Here is a 17,126-nt window from a genome sequence, read left to right as displayed (position 1 = left end):
TGACTTTTGTAATTGAACACCTTGAAATTGGCTTCTGTCTCCTTAAAAACTCCCGCTTTTTCTGAAGCTCCACCTTCAGGAAGTCATCACAGTTCCTCTATTAACATTTTCACCAGCTGAAAAGTGGCTCACATAATGAGCTCAGCAGTTCCACCAGGTGTTTGCTAATTGCTGCTGGCTAGTCTGAAGGAGCTGAGTGGAGGAGTCGTCACGGACGGGTGACCTGTGAGGCGACAGCTCGGACTCTTGGAAGCGACACAAGTTTATGGTTGATTGAAATGCAGCTAGAGAAGCCTGGTTGCAAAAATCAGCCGCCACAGGGAGAGTGTCTTCCAAACGGCAAAAAGTCTGAACAACTTGTGTCCAGAATGTGTGGGGTCTGCAGAGATGCCATCTTCTCTTGTCCTGACCTGTATAAATTCAGGATGAAGGGAAGATCAGCCTGTCAGGCTTTTTAAAACTACAGAAGTTAGCTACAACAAATGGTATATATATAATTAGCTTGTTAGCCTACCACCACACTAAGAATGTAAGATACCATTTCCAGCTAGCTCACTGTGATATGACACCATTTTAAAAGTGTCAAGCTAACTATTAGCAATAAAACATCACAGAACCTTAAAGCATCCAAACTAACGCACAAAGGAACTATGACAACCAAGACCAATGACAGGTCGACTTCAACCCTCCCTGCTAACTCAGGCTGGTTACTTTCTGTGTTCAGATAACAAACAAACATATTTTAACGTTCATAAAAGTGCCAAATGTTATCCATCGATGTTCCTACAAAGTAGCTAAACTAGCAGCTCATGAGTTGTTTGGAAACAGCTGAACAGAAAGCCCAGCCCATCAGATCCAGCCCTTTTTCCCTCGTCTGATTCAGGCAGCTCATTGCAGAGCTCTGGAAACAAAAAGATTAGCTTTAAAAAGCCGAGAGATGAAGCTGCTTCGAGAAAATAAAACGGAAGATACGCTGTACATTCATGCAAAGTTGATGAAATGAAATGAATCATTACAGTCCCAGATTACACATTTAATATCTTTAGATTCCCCCCCCTCACCCCCTGGAATGTCAATGTTTAAACTGGGAACAAAAAAAATTAAATAGTAGGATCTGGTGACTGAATGGAATTATGCCCACTAAAGAAATGTCGGCTTCACTCAATTATTTGGCCGTACAAGGTGTCACTTCTTAAGCAGGTGAATATCTCCCCTTTGGTCACAATCTCATTGTCCTTTACAGACCTCCAAGTATAAAAGAGAAAGAAAAAAAAAGAGCAGGGGTTTGGGGGGGAATCTCATTTACAGGGCAGAGCTAGAATGAAAAATTAAATTAAATTAATAGCGTCGACATGGAGCAAAAAGAGGCCCTGGAGGAGCAGTGTGAACGCTCTCTCTTCCGCTGTGCTCCGGCATTCAATTAAAAGGCAGGACAGGAAGAAGAAAATGGAAGACGTTTACAACATGTCGCATTGCTGATGCTCTGCAGAACCAGTTCAAATCTTTTTTTTTTTTTTTTTTAAATGTCGCTTGAGTTAGACAAAAAAGACATAAATTAGAATCTACATTTCAAAGGCTGCGACGGCTTCTTCTAATATGAGGCAACGGGTGATTTCCTGAAAATGGGCTTTCACTGACGGCGCAGTGTTAAACTCGTCCGTTTGTCTGATTTTAACAAAGAGGCTGACAGAGAAATTTGTTCTTTAGTTTTTCCTTTAAAATGGACACACAGTAATTTGCAGGACCCGGGGAGATACCATCGCTGGCATTAAATGGAACCCCAGTTTGGAGTCTCAATGTCGTCATTGGGATTCAGTCGGCAACAGAAGCACTTCAAATGACTTTCTAGTGGCAGCATGACGACACATACACAGTCATATTCAATATATTATAACATGTATGTTCCAATGAGGCTCATTTGTCAGGTGGAAAATAACTTTTACCCAGGTATTCTACAGACGTGTTATTAAGGCTTCATTTCTGTATTAAAAATGTTTTTTTAATGGTCTCATGTAATATTCAAATTTTAAGTCATGTCATGTCATAATTAATGGAAATAAAGGTTTTCAAACTTCTATTTGTGTGTATTTAATCTATACAATGTGCCTGACCTGATGATAAACTTCCTAAAAAAAAAAAGAAGTTTTCAATAATATTTAGATTCAATGAAACGATCTATATGCTAACGTTAATTATTTTTATGATTAACTCCGGCTATGTTGATGATGATGAATTGGGTAAGTAAATTTAAATATGGGGAAAATGTTAAACAGTTAATTTTGACACCAGTGCTGTTTGCTAGTTTTGTTTTTATATTTCCCCTAAGAGGTCACTTATTTACTTATTCATTTTCCAAACCATAAAATTGTTTTCTTACCTAAATTTGTTGACAATTTAAATTTTTTTCAAACGACTAATTTCTGAATCTATTGATTGTAAAAGCTGCTGTAAGCTGTCCACAGAGCAAAAAAAATATTTTCTGCAAAGAATGGAAATTTCAGTATTGATGAGAATGTACATGTCATGTATGTATAAACATGGGACTTAAAACACACCTTTGTGGAACTCCACAATTTATGTCCATGTAAGTCGACTCATATTCATCAGCTAGTAGAAACTGTTGTCTGTTCTTTAAGTAACTCACAATCCTGTCCAGTCCAGCCCCTTCAATGCAACAATATTGGCATCAGATTACTGGTTATTAGTGCATTTTTCAATATTTGTTCTATGAAAATAAGTCATTTAAATTTCCTTTAGAATACTTACTCTCTATGATCAGCCAAGTAAAACAGTTTGCTTTCACACACCTTGACATTTTCTTTTTTTTTTTTACATTTTGTCACATTACAATCACAGATTACAAAAAAAGAGAGAATAAAAAAAAAAGATCTAATTTGTTGCAAAGTCCAGCATATTTTAAAGTGGAGGAAAACAATAGACTGTTTTAAATACTGGGTGCAAATAAAAATCTAATCAAGTGCAAATGTTCCTGCAATGGAAGAGTTCAAATAACACATGTGTTATTGTTGGCCTAGTCAAAGTCCAGACTTGAAATGTATGTTTACAGACTATATCCAACACATCTGGTTGAGCTTGAGCAATTTTGAAGAGGCAAAGCAGGTTACAGGTACAAAACGTAAAATTTCCTTCATCTTCAGGTGCAAAGTCTTTTTTTTAGCTTTTCTTTTGCGTAAAACATTAAAAACTATAAATTATTGCTTTCCACAAATATGCAACACTCTGTTCAGCTGTGATGTAAAATCCCATTAAAATAAACTGTAATATTAAAACCAAACAGATATGAATACTATTGTATTCACTGTATACTTTCAGGAATTTCCCTAATCTTTTCGTTATTTCATTTTGATAACATGTATTCAAAGATGCTTTTCACACAAATAAAACCAGTTTGCAGGTTATTAGATACATTGAGGATGGTTTCCTCAATTAACAGGAAGCAGAAGATTGAGTTATTAAAAAATATTCAGAAAAATAAAGCATTGAAACTTTAGGACAGATGTAAAAATAAAATGTATAGGCACTGGCAAAAAAAATAAAAAGATGTGTGTCGGGATGAGTAGAGTTATTTGGACAGAGATAAAAAAAATAATAATATATATATATATATATATATATATATATATATATATATATATATATATATATATATATATATATATATATATATATATATATATATATAAGTCCAATCACACAATACTGTGAATGAATAATTGTGGAAGCACAAATAAAAGCAACAAAAATTAATTTCTGACTGACTTTCTGGACAGAATGTTTTCAAAAATGATGATTGGAAAAATAAAGTTATGGAATCCATGGTTAAATATATCCCTACACATTCGTCGACAGTGAAACATTTTTGAGGCATTTTTATCTCCATAACTAATATTAATACTCTAGATATGAAACCGAGAAGGGAGACTTACACCAGCTAAATGGAAGGAAATTTATACAAATGTCCAGTTGGTACTGACTTCATGGAGATCATTTAAATAGTAACAATATTTCAGGAAACCAGAATCATAAAAATATTCCCAAATTATTCAAATATTTATTGGAAAAAAATTATTTTCAAATTGGGTCCATATATGCACATATATGACTAAAACTTCTTGCATTTGAAGTTGTTGATGCTACATATAGGATCTGTCACCAGCATGTCGTCATGGAGACAGAGGTGGGCTTGGATTAGAGCACAGCAGGAGTTCAAGGGTCAGGTGTTGCGATTATTATTGTCAACAGAAGCATAAAAAGAGTCTCGACGTAGAAATTAAAACCAGAAATATACATCTTAATGTACATGCTAAACGAACACACCGGTCAATTATCCACACAGAATTAAACCAGAACCTTGTTGGTGGATGTAAACAGTGTGTTGTTGAGGTATTTGTGTTTATTTGAAACGTTTTGCACATTTTCACACCAAATGGCTTAGATAGAGTCCATAACATGTCAGTGTAGTTGCCTCTTATAGAAACACACAAAGTGGAAAACCATGTTAAAAATATTCATTAAAAGACCTAATAAGTACATGAATCTAACATCAACGATGAGCGTATGTAAACTTCTGACTGGAACCGTAATTCGGATCATTTTCACCACGACAAAAAGACGTAAAGAAACTAGCTGTACTTCAAATTTGCTGCTTCTTTTCTCATTATGGTTCATTATTTTCAGAACAATGTCTTTTTAACACATTTTAACCAAGGATGAAAGTAAACAGCAGCTTTTTACACTAACATAATGAAATTTACCTGTTGGTTAAAATGATTTTAATTTGGTTTGCATGTTTGTTTGCCCCCACTATGACGGTTCAAACAATCTACACTCAGAGTTCCTGTGTAGTGCTGGAAAGTCTGGGAAAGAAACACATTTGATTTTGCTGTTTTTTATGTCTGAAAAACTACAGAAATTGGTTTTATTTTCCAGACTTGTTCCGTTGTCCAAAGATTTTTTGCAGTGTGGGTCAAAGGCCCCAACATAATTATCTCATGATTTTCTTTTCTTCAAATTAATTTTTTTTTAAATGAGCTCAGAGGCAGCATTATAGTAAAAGAGAAAAAAATAGTATTTTCTTTAGAAAAGGAATCTGAAAACCTGAAAAAGGCTCGAGCATGTTTGCCATTTGGAAAGTAAAGTATACATCTTTCTAATTTATTTCATTTATCATTTTCTATACTCTGAAATGTTTTGATCAAGATCTTGATTGTTTTGTGTTATTTAATTTAGTCACAAAAGGTCAACAGACAAAAAAAGACTTACAAAAAAGAAAATAATCATTTCAATGCTTTCTGGGCCTCCAGGTTTGTTTAGATCAGGTTTCAAAACTGATCTGAACCCGGCGGTTCCTAAACTGGATCCAGTTTAGATGTTTGGCAAATTATTAACACAATAACAAAACCACAGGTCACAAAGTGAAGAAAAAATAAATAAAACAGCTTGCCGTAAATATGTAAAGTTTTGCGTCTTTTCTTTGGGACTTTATGTGAAGGCAGTAATCAGCTGTATTTACTTTTTACATTAATACCTAGAAATTAAAAGGAGCTTTATAGAAAATACATGAATAAAAACCATTAAAACTGTTTAAAAGAGAGATAAAGTCACAAAAACAACATACATTTGCTCGTCATACTTTGGCTGAAACTTCTTCAGCTCAGCTGCTCGGCTTCTATATCCAAAGTGCACAGCGCCCCTAGTGGCGGATTCCATATCTCTGCCTCTAGCAGTTCTCCATCAGTTGCTCCACATTTAAAACCCTCCAATCAGTCATGATGCCTGTAAAAAAATGACTCTATAGTAAACTAACATGTTCTGGTCTGAAACAGGGATATTTTTTTACAGTAAGCATTCAGTACAGGATTACATAACTGCCTCTGCAGCAGGTGGGATGATAAGAGCAGAGAAAAGAGAGAGAAGCAAACACAAATAAATGGAAAAAAAAAAAGCCACAAGGCTTTTCTCTATGTTTTCTGTTTCTACTCCTGCGTAATGAGTTAAATTAAGAAGAAAATCATTTCTCCACCCTGCAAGTACCTCTTGATCACACAAGAGGCCTCACACAGACACAAAGTCACTGCGGTAAAAACGCTGGACTCAAAACAGGCCCTTTTTTTTTGCAAGCCAGGCCTATCTTTACTTTATTTCTTTTTTTTTTATTGTTTTGCCTTTTCTGGATGATGATTTATCTCGTCTCTGACGAGTGCAGCATGACCAAGGGTTTGACAGGACGGGAAGGAAAAAGATGAGACAAAAAAGTTTGGACATATCAGATTCCCTCACCCAACTCCCCACATGCCGTTTTTAGTTCATAACTGCCAAGGGTTTTAATTATTAACGAGGACAATTCTCTGGCGTGTGGGATGAGTCATGCTTTCTGCTGCTGGGTCTTACTCGAGCCCGAAAGGTTGGATCACCACAGAAAAGGAGAAGAAGGGAATTTTTAACCCTAAAAAGGCATGAAAGTTTGATAGAAGTGTCTAAAAACGTCCGGCGCTCAGGAGGGCAGCTGCCTGGGAGGAGGAAGTGGCTCCAAAAAGAGGACAGAAGAAATCTCAGTATGAAACAGGTCAAAGTTGATTACTACACTGCAATTTTTTAATATAATTTTTAATGGCTAAATAGGATTTTTGGAGCAGGTGTTTTGTTGGAATCCTGTGAGTTTGTCAGTATCATTTTAATCTTTTCGCTTGGTGGAAAGCAGATTCGCCAAAAGAAACTGAACAAAGTAGATTAAACCGTCTCAACGCAGCAACTTTTGATCGCACAAGTCATCTGAAAGTTTATGTCAACTCTGCTTTACAGAACTGTATGAAATCAGTCAACATTTATTTAAACAAAAGATCCAATTGGTCAGTTCACAGTTTTGTCCTTTTAGTGCCCATTTGGGACAAATGCAATACAATTTGATTCTTTCCTGCATCCATTTTCTTGAAAGGTAAGTTTTTGAATAAATTACAGAAATAAATATTTGTGAATCTCACCCAAGATAACTTCTGAAAGTGTTTCATTGTAGTCTATTTCCCATCCTTTATGTTTGGACAAAAATGGAGTTTTTTCTTACTGTAAAATATAAATATATAAAATTTCAGGGCCACATGTCGTACCCAAAGAAGTCGGGCACAAAAACATCAAACTCTACAAACACACAAAATGGAAATGGCCCAAATCTTTTGCTAATTTACTAAGAATATTTTATATTGTTTCATTGTTTCAAGCATTAAATGCAAGTTTCAAACAAAATATGTAAAAAGTTTATTAAATCTATATTTTCCATATTTTCTATAGGGGGATTTATTTGAGATGATATAAAAACTGATGAGATAGGATTTACTAAAACTATTTGTACACGGTTTACCTTATTAGCAGGAAGCTAATAAGAACCAGGGATCTTGTACCACCATTAGGGTCTATGTAAATAACAATTCAGTGGGGTAGATGGCAAAAATAACATTTTGTGCCACCTGCTTTGACATTTTTGAAATTTGATTAGTTTAAAAAATGTAAAAAAAATAAAAATAAAAACTCACTACATTATGTCTTGTCTGATTAACTGACCCAACAGCTTCAGTCTTTGGGAAAATAAAATCTGTTTCTTCTGAATACAATAATTATATTGCTGCAAAGTTATAAATTGTTCATAACCTCAGAAGTTCCCATCAAAAAAACCTTGAATGAACAGGTTGGATAGTGTTAGCTCCCTTTCAAAGTCTCTTTTTAAGCCATTTTTAAAATAACCTAAACTGAAAATATTAATATTTTCTCATTTTAGTGGGACACAGTACTTGGAATACATTCACAAGTTACCATGAGGTTTGTTGCTATTTTCTCAGACTTACACCTTCTGTATTATTATGCTAAAGCTACATCAGGAGAGACTGAAGCTGCATAATTTTCCCAGTTTGTTTATCTGAAGCTAGTTAGGGTCATTTTCTCAGAACTATGACGCTTGAAAAATCACATGAAATTACTTTTTACATAAATATGATAATGTTTACGGAACACCTGGTGGAGTCGGAGGAGGCCAGCGAGTCACAGCTTACAAGCTAACACAGCTGACAAGGTCAACTGAAAGTACCAGTAGCTTTAGCTAACATAAAGCTAAAGAATAATAACTCTTGACTTGAAAAGTGAGAAAACACCAATACATTTAAATCAAATTAGTCTGTGTCTGAGCCATAAAAACGTAGAGAGATAACCACTTTTCACCACAGATTACTGCTAATAACTTCTCAGAACAAGCTTTACAGAGTCTAAATGATCAGTTGAATAGCATTTTAAAGAAATCTGCGTGACAAGTAGTTCTAAATAATGCTTCCAGCTGAGCACACACTTGAAAATGTTCCAGATGTAACAAGCAGCAGCACATTAGCATCAACAGCGTTATTCAGTCTGAAAGGACCACAAAGACCGTTTTCATCAAGCACCATCAAAAGGTAACGAGGATTTTAACTTCAAGAAAAAAGGGGGACACAGTGCAAATAGGTGCTCATTTTAATACCTTGATTTCAACATGATTATACAAGAGAAAATGAACCAATATACAGGAGATTTCTGACCAATAGAAAATTGTATTTATTATACTTTTCATGATACATTCTACTCAGTTGTAATGTCAAAAACACTCAGAAATTTAACTTAATAATGCTTTTTAAATAAGGACCAAATAGAGTTAAGCTGATAAAAGAATTTTAAAATAGAACTTGTCCTGACAACATAACCCCAAACTAAATAAAATTATTTGAAGCCGTCATGTCTGAGTTTTTTTTTCTTGTCGTTTTTTTTTTTTTCTTTTTTTACTAATATTGCACATGGTGTTTTACGATATGATTCTGTCCAAGTCTAATAATTTAGAGCCTCGATTTGTTCGCCTCAGAACGCCTCCTCTCCCAAAGCCCAACAATGCCAGAAGCACATCAAGTTTAATGCACATTTATTTTGGTTGCATAATGTTGATAAGAAACCTTTGTTTTTTTTGTTTTTTTGTTCTTTTTTCACAACATACTGTGGGAGATAGAAGAATCGGGAAAACTGCTCAGGAGTTTTATGGACTACCAGGCCTCGTTCTGTCATCTTTCGAGCAGAAACGCCAAAGATTACATTTCACACTCTTTTTGTTTTTGCAGGTTCAGGCTGCTCAGCAAAATGGAAAGAAGCAAAGACCCACTTAGAACAACTGAACAGTCCCTCTTTGCAGCCTGAAATAGCTCTGAAGTGTTTTGTCAAGTCCTCTCCGCTCTTTTCTTGCCCCTTTTAAATAAAACCAATACCTCTTAAATAATCCTGCATAGAAAAATAAATGAACTATGTTGTTAATTCTTTTAACTAAGAATTGAGAGCAGGCGAGGGGTGCAGGATCGCTGATTGAAATATATTATGGGTTGGTTTTAACACTCTGACTCATAGTCTCTCGAAGATGCTCCGTCGCACAGTATCAGTGTGTAGATATTAGTCTGTCCTTGTAATTTACAAATCAGTCCCACAGATACAAACAATGTAAGACTTACAAAATAAATTCCAGGTTACGCTTACATGGCAAGCAGCTTTGTAACTTTTTTTTTTTCCTTCGGGTTTATTTTTCTTTTTTTTTTCTTTTTCTTTTTGTTTCAAGAAATAACGTCTCTGACAGTGTATGTGCCGTTAGATTTCACCCAGAAAAAAAAAAAAAAAAACATACGTTTACTGTAAGTAGCAACTTCAAAGAGAAACACAACTCCAGTCAGAAGACACTATATTTAACATGGCTCTTTACACAAGAAAGCAAGTCATTAAATCATTCCCAAAAAAAATAAAAAAAATAAAAGAGTTTTACAGTGCCGTCAGTTGCCATTAATGCAAAACAGGAGCCATTTATCTTCCCAGCAAAGAGCAGGTGTACTGCTGCTGGTGGGTAATCCAGACAAGATGGCAGAGAGTCTGCTGTTGACTTCAGAGAGGATCCCCAGATGTGGACACCCTCACGATAAAAAATAATAATAATAACAAAAAAAAACAGAAAGGGAAAAGGTAGCATCCATAAAAGTCATTAAGTGTTCAAAACCTCATTCCAGATTCAACAATCCCTTGATTCTCTCCAAGCGATCAACACCCGACGCTCCCCCTGCCTTTTCCTTTTGTTAAACACGGCCTGATGGCAGCGAGGTATATTCTCAAGCACTGTTTTCAAGACCCTTTGATTTGGTTGAAACAACAAAAGGAGGAGGAAAAGAACAAAAAGAGAACAAAAAAAATAAGTATCCATTTCAATAGCAGCAAAAATACTACGACTGTAATTTTGATTTCTTTGTTTTTTGGGGGGTCCTGTTGTAAGTTTGCGGGATTCATACAGGTAGTGACATGAAAAATCCAAAAGGTCTCTTACTCTGAAATACATCCGCTCTGATTCTAATAATAGCTTTGTAGTGTGGAGCCATTTTGTCTATCTCTGCATTGGTCATTAAGGATTTCCAGAAGGCACTTTTTTGTTCTGTGTGTAGGTGTGTGTGTGTGTGTCGATGTAGAGATGAAGACAGAAAGCCAGAGATGAGGGGGTTTGAATAGGGTGTGTGTATGTGAGACTTGAAGAGAGAACAGAAATAAGATAGAGTTTGCCTGTCTATTGGCTTGATGTGTGTGTAATCAGTGCTGACCATCAAACAAAACAGTTCCTACATTTTACTCAGGGCAGTCTGCTCCTCGAGCACCTGCAGGTAATCAGGCGTCCCTTGGAGCTTGGCTTTCAACTCGTAATACTCACTTTTCCTCTGCTCCACCACGATCTTACTGTGGTTTCCACCTATCAGTGATGATTTCTTCATCTTTTTATCCAGTGTCTTTTCAGGATAGCGGATTTCATACCCGCCCATCCCTATACTGTTAAAATCTCTTTTACTGTCCAAGAAGTTGTGGATGAACAGGCTGGGCTCTCGGTTGGGGAGAAACTCCTCGAGTTCATCGATGGTGCTGAGACGTTTGTTGCGCTCCAGGGTGGAGAGTAGGTCCTTGTCCTTGTCGGGACAGTTTCGCAGGATGATCTTCTGTCTCTGCGAGTCAGCAAACTTGAAGCCGGCGTCCATGTCTGAGGACCGTCCAATGCCGCAGGTGTGGCTCTTGCCAATGTGCTCAATGGTCTGGGGAATGAATGTTTCACCTCCCAAGTCATCCCCAGGGATGGACCCTTTCTTGCCGGACTTGTGGCCATGGCGACGAAGCTGTAGAGACAACGAGCCACACTCCTGGTTCCCCAGCCCCTCTTGTCGGCCCACGGGCTTTTTATTCCGCCTTAGGACAAAGACTAGAAGGCAGAAGGCCACAAACACAGTTAGGATAAGCACCACAAGTATGCTGAGGATCATAATGGAGAGAGGCACAGGTCCTCCTGGAGGTGCCTTGCCGACTCCTGCGGGTGATACCGAGGTCACAATTGGGGTGGAGCTTGAGATAGGTGGAGGTGTCGTGAGTTTAGGACAGAGAATCTCATTTTTAATCAGACGCAGCTCAATGTTGGCAAACTGCACAGGGGAGGCACATTTCACCTCTTTTGCAGCCACTCCATCACTGAGCCTCTGCAGCCAAAGCTTGAGTGCGACCAAATCGCAGGAGCACTCCCATGGGTTGCCCTCTAGATCTATCTGGGTCAGCGACCGCAGATTGTCCAGGACACCACTCACTGGCAATGTCATGAAGTGGTTGTTTTTCAAGTTGAGTCTGGCTAGAGGGACACCAGCAAAGATATAGGCTGGGAGACTCCGAAGGACATTGTTGTTGAGATACAGGAGTTGTAGATTGGGCATCGAGTCAAATGTGCTTGCAAGGATCTCTTTAATGGCATTGTATTCCAAATAAAGGTACTGGAGGTTTGTGAGGCCCAAAAACATCTCTGGGTGTAGCTGTTCAAGTTGGTTTCCATTCAAATACAGTCTCCTTAGATTAGTAAGGTTAGCAAACACACCTTTTTGTACCACTGCAATTTGATTACTGCCAAGATGAAGCAAATCTAAGCCCTCAAAGCCTTGGAAATCAGTTGGACTGATATCACGGATGTAATTCCCACTTAGGTGAAGTTTCTTGGCATTTGGGGGTTTGGAATTAAGATCAGCAAGATTTCTTATACTCCTTTCCTGACAGCTTACACTAACACCAAAGTCAGAGGGATGGGCCTTACAGCTGCAAGGGAGTGGACACAGCATTAGGGGAGTCCGTGGAACAGTTTCTCTGTTTTTGCCAAAAGGGGGTAAACCAGCCACAATGCCGTTTCCATAAAACTTAGATGAGTCAGTTGATTTTGGCGATTTTGGAGCAGCTGTGGTTGGCGTCATTTTGGATGGCACCTGCCCATTTTCAGGCTGTGCAGGTGGCATCTTAATATCAAATTCGCTTCCCGTTCCCATGGGACAAAGCTCCTGTCTGTTGGTTTCTTTCAGGAGCCTCCCATATAAGTCACTTGGGGTTTCACATATGGCCTCGCCAATAAAAATATTGTAGGGCATGTTTTCAAGCCATGCCTTCAGAGGTGCTAAATCACAGGTACAGTTCCAGGGGTTGTCGTCAAGCTGCAGCTCTACGATCCGGCCGATATGCTCAAGGACTCCTAAATAAGGAAGGTTCTGAATCCTGTTTCCTCTTATATCCAAGTGTGTGAGAGAGGCAAAGCGGAAAATGTTCTCAGGAAGTGCCTGTATGAGATTATCATTCAGAATCAGCACTTTGAGTTTGTGTAGTTTATTAAATGCTCCCCTTTCAATGTATTTTATTAAGTTGTAGTCAGCCTGAAGGTATTCCAGGTTTTCAATGCCTTGGAAAGTGTCAGCTCGCAGCACCTTCAACTCGTTATTGTTAAGGTGCAGCTGCTTCAACGCGCTCATCCCCATGAACGCTCCGCCTTCGATGTTCTGCAGTTTATTGTTCCCCAGCTGCAGTGACACAGCGTGGGTGAAGTTGAGGAATGAGTTAGGGTACAGCACAATCAGAAAATTGTTCTGGAAGTTCAGGTGGTACAGGGAGGAGGCCGGAGGGATGAGCTGCGTGGGCCGATAGACGGTGATCTTCTCACAGTTGACGTACAGCACGTTCTCCACTGACATGCAAGAGCAGGCGATGCAGGTCTCGGCCATCAGGTCCGAGGCAGTGGGGTCCGTTATCGGAGGTCCGTCTGACATGGAGGAGAGGGATGAGGAGAGGGAGCCCGAGATGGAGGAAAAAAAGGCTGCCAGCAGGGGTACGAGCAGCATCTCGCCGGTTAGAAAACCTCCCCCAGTAAACCATTTAGTAACCTTTGGAGAGAGATAGAAAGAGAGGCATGCAAAAAACATTCAATCACTCAGGTGTAGATATGTGTGGAAGCACACACTCACAAAATGCAAGCCATTTGAGACTCATTATAAAACAATTCTGGCATCTCATTCATTAAAAGACAGTTTCTTCATATTCCATAAGAAAAAAAACACTGCTGTGTAGCATTTCTCACTGTTCTGCATTGCCTTACTTTTCATTGGCTGACTAAAACTACCTTGATTACTTAAACATAATGAATGCTGCAGATCCTCCCGTCTTATTCTGGCACCCAAAGCGTGATGCGTCGCCTTAAAAATGTCAAAGGCAGCAGCGTGACTGTTTGGCTCATTCAACATGATCAAAGTCAAAAGGCTCTCATTTTGTATGAAGTGTCATCTAAAGCCAGGAGCACACGGCTTATTTGGCAATGTAAAGCTAAGGGAGGAAGAACTGGGACTGTGCCCATTGCTGAAATTTTGAGATGCTGGGATGCGACCGTCCTCCAGTCTTTTAGTCAGAATCTATTGAGATAATTTAGAACCTTTAAGAGTGACCAAAGGAAAAGACGGGTCTGGGTTATCTTCAAATCATGGAATTTAAAGAAAAAAAATGTGACTTACCAAAAGCTGCGGTGGCAATGAGCGCGGCTCCCTCTGGAGACTTGGGGCAGCATTGATGGAGACGTGCGCAAAACAGTCCTTCCAGCTCGAGTGTAAGAGCGCAGATGGATTTGAGGGGGTGCAACAAGGTTTCTCCAGCCCCTTTATGCCCCTGTGCAGCTTTAACACGATTCAAGCTAAACTAGAAGGAGGAATAGGGAAGGGGGTAGGGTGGGGAGTAACAGAGGAGGAAAAGGAAGTGGGGTGGGTGAATAGGGAGGGTGTGGGGGTCTGATTTCATCCGATGCGCCTCTTGCTGACGGGCTCCTTTTGCTTGGAAAAATCTCCCCGCTGGTCATTGGGCCCCCAGAGCGGCTGTACTACCTCCATGGGAGAGGGCTCATTTGCTTACAGAGGAGGTAGAAAAGGTGAGAAGAGCATAGAAGTATGGTGAAGTAGAGATCTTCCCCCTCTTTCCTTTTGTCTTTTTTTACCTTTAGAGATGTTGACGGTGCGTCCAGAGACTCCGAAGCAAGGAAAAGGGTGCAAGGTGGATGCAGCCAGATAAACCTCTCATTCTCAAAGGTTTGTTTCCCCAACGCAATACAGGGGAGAAAGGAGGTTCCAACACTGTGCGCCTGGTTTCAGATCTGCACCGCAACCTTCAGCGATCCATGGAATAATAAATACTGGGTCGTAACGAGCTGAAGTTGCGCAAAGGGGTAAGGAGCAGCCAATACGCTCCAGTCAGACTGTGGGTTATTTTCCATCCTGGCAACATATTTCCAACGTTGTTCTTGGTGTTTCAGTCAGGGGTTCAAATAAAGAGAGATCAATACTACATATAAGACATGTTTCAAAAAGAAATTACTTGTCACTGAGCCTTCAGTCCGCTCCGGTGCAAAACAGGAGCAGGAAAGTCCGCGCTCTCACCGTTTCTTCCATCCCTCCCCCCCCAGTCAGAGAGCACAGAGGATGGGAGGAAATTGGAGGACTGGTAAAGCGTTCCTCTTAGATTAAAAAGGAAAAAATATATATTTGTATCCAGAAAAAGAGATCGGAGATAGTGCAGGAGGAGAGGAGGCTTGCATTACCTCGTCCTATAGAGGCGCAACGGGATCAGGTGCAGAAGTCTGCTAGTGTGCAGCCGCATTCATGGAGCTTCCCACACGACTGACAGAGGAGAGTGCAGAGATGTGGAGAGAGCGACAGAGAGAGAGAGAGGAGGGAAAGAGGGAAGCAAAGGGAGGGGAGGGGGGTCTCTCTTAGAAACTGGAGAAAAAAACCCTCAGACCTTGAAACAGATTCATTATGTCAACCGCACACTTCTAATGGCTACATTTCTTCATCCTTGTGCATTTAGATCTCAGTTGTTGCTCTTCAGTTTCTTTCTCTGCATTAATCTTATTAGTATTATTTAGTTTTCTCTAGCCTACTACAAGCAGCAACTAGGAAAGAGGGTGCGCGAGTATGCGTCGGCTTGGATGGACTTGGTGTTGGGTTAGGAGAGAGAGAAAAACTGAAACACGGTCACAGCTCCGACTGCGACCACAAAGGGGGGGGTGATGTGTACGCGCGTGCGTGCATGTGCATGAGCTGCATTTTAAACAGACGAGCAGAGAGAGAAAGGAACCAACTGGAGGAGGAGGAGGAGGAAGAGGAGGAGGAGGAGGAGGAGGAGGAGGAGGAGGAGGAGGAGGAGGAGGAGGAGGAGGAGGAGGAGGAGGAGGAGGAGGAGGAGGAGGAGGAGGAGGAGGAGGAAAGGGGACGGTATTGTGGAGTGCTGCAGTCGGAGAAAACTGAGGAGGAAGTGGTGGGATTCAGTCAGTCTTCACTGCTCTTTTTTATTCCCTCACTCATTTTTGTGTGTTCTTTTAGAGGGAAGACAGGTGTGACAGAGTAAAGAAAGATAGAGGAGATGACTTCCTTTCAGGTGGGGTTTCCACCTGTCCTCCCCTCCCCATGATGAGTAAAAGACGCTGCCCCGGCGAAGTGTCGACACCAAAAACCCTCTCTCAGCGGGAGCGTACCTGAAACCCAACAGCCTCAGTGGAAGCTCCTTACCTCTGGTTTCCTTTTGCAACAGGTGGCGGAGCCAAATGACGCACAGACAGGAGCCAGGCAGGGAGGCAGAAAGGCAGGGACGGCGGGTCAGGAGAGAGGTAGAGATTTTACTGACTGGCGTGGTTGTAGATTTGCTTAACAGCGCTGCCTATGACGATGGAGAAGCACTGAGGGTGGAGGGGAGTAGGTCACACCGCAACACTTTCTAGGCAGTTGCTATTTGAAATTTCAAAAGGTTGCAGATGATAACTGTGACCTTTAGTGGTTTAACTCTTACTGGTTCTGACTGTTGTACATGCAGACTTGAGATAAGTGTGGCAGAAAATTAGTGTTGAAAGGAGGTGGCATGAGTGGATCTCGAGTTGACCAGTAGTTTTACCACATTACCACATGAAATGTTTGACAGAGTCGCATGCAAACTCAGTTTCAAATTCTATTGAAGTTTTAAATGATTGGATCTGATTTTACCCTATCGCATTACTTGTTAGTGACACAAGTAATGCGCCTGTTCGATCGATGGAGATTTCTAAAATTGTTGGTTAAAGAATTTCTGGAAACTGTGTTACCAACCATCCTCTAGTGAGAAGAGAGAAGTGCCGAGCTGAACAAAATCTTTGCCAACAATAAAACATCTTAAACTTTTCTCTTGATCCTACTTTTAATTGTTAAATATTTTGAAGTGTGCCCAAAACAGATTCAACGGCTTCATTCACTTTCTCTGCTGCCGTTGTCAAACTATAATCATAGGTAGACCACACTTCTGAAACAGCGCAGAAAATTGATATCATCATTCACAACTTCTGCTTCTGTTCGCTGATTGGAGCAGAAGGAGAATAGAGCGGAATTGGATAGCCAGGCTAGCACTTTTCCTGTCATAACAGAAATGCTGCGATGGAGAATTTTAGCAATTTTGAAGTCGCAACTTTTTGAAACGTTGGGATACCTTGATATAAGAAACTAGAAAAAGGGGTGTAATACAAACTTTTATAAAGGATAGTATAAAACAGAACTAATTTATATAATAGATCTGAGCATTTTCATGACTGTTATCTCTTCAACTCACTATCCATCCATATGGAAGTCTATATGCAAGACCTTTCTCTAGCTGCCATTGGCACAGGTGCAGACACTGCACAGGTCACCAGGCAGAAAGAAAGACAGAACTGAAAACTAAAACCGGTTAGTTTAGAAACC

The 17,126-nt window shown here is 39.7% G+C and overlaps 1 protein-coding gene across 2 annotated transcripts; it reads right to left on the bottom strand.

Moving 5' to 3' along the window:
* Positions 1–8,493: 8,493 nt before the first annotated feature.
* slitrk4 (SLIT and NTRK-like family, member 4) lies at positions 8,494–15,346 on the bottom strand. 2 transcript variants are annotated; one of them, XM_017307173.2, is made up of 3 exons: positions 13,890–15,346; positions 10,754–13,268; positions 8,494–10,187 (listed from the first exon to the last, which is right to left on the bottom strand). In XM_017307173.2, exons 2-3 carry the CDS (start codon positions 13,224–13,226, stop codon positions 10,180–10,182), a joined length of 2,481 nt encoding a protein of 826 aa, XP_017162662.1. In that variant the 5' UTR covers positions 13,227–13,268; positions 13,890–15,346; the 3' UTR covers positions 8,494–10,179. The 2 variants fall into 2 exon arrangements, with proteins under 2 accessions (XP_017162662.1, XP_008417750.1); XM_008419528.3 differs by having other exon boundaries at positions 8,494–13,268; positions 13,890–15,345.
* Positions 15,347–17,126: the final 1,780 nt, after the last annotated feature.

This window comes from Poecilia reticulata, chromosome 10 (assembly GCF_904066995.2).
Source record: "Poecilia reticulata chromosome 10, P_reticulata-male-v2, whole genome shotgun sequence".
NCBI classification, from domain to species: Eukaryota; Metazoa; Chordata; class Actinopteri; order Cyprinodontiformes; family Poeciliidae; genus Poecilia; species Poecilia reticulata.
The sequence above is the reverse complement of the archived record's forward strand: the minus strand, read 5'-3'. Positions and strand labels throughout refer to the sequence as shown.

Coding starts and splice junctions, on each gene's coding strand:
- slitrk4 (XM_008419528.3), bottom strand. CDS start 13,226: ATGCTGCTCGTACCCCTGCTGGCAGCCTTTTTTTCCTCCATCTCGGGC.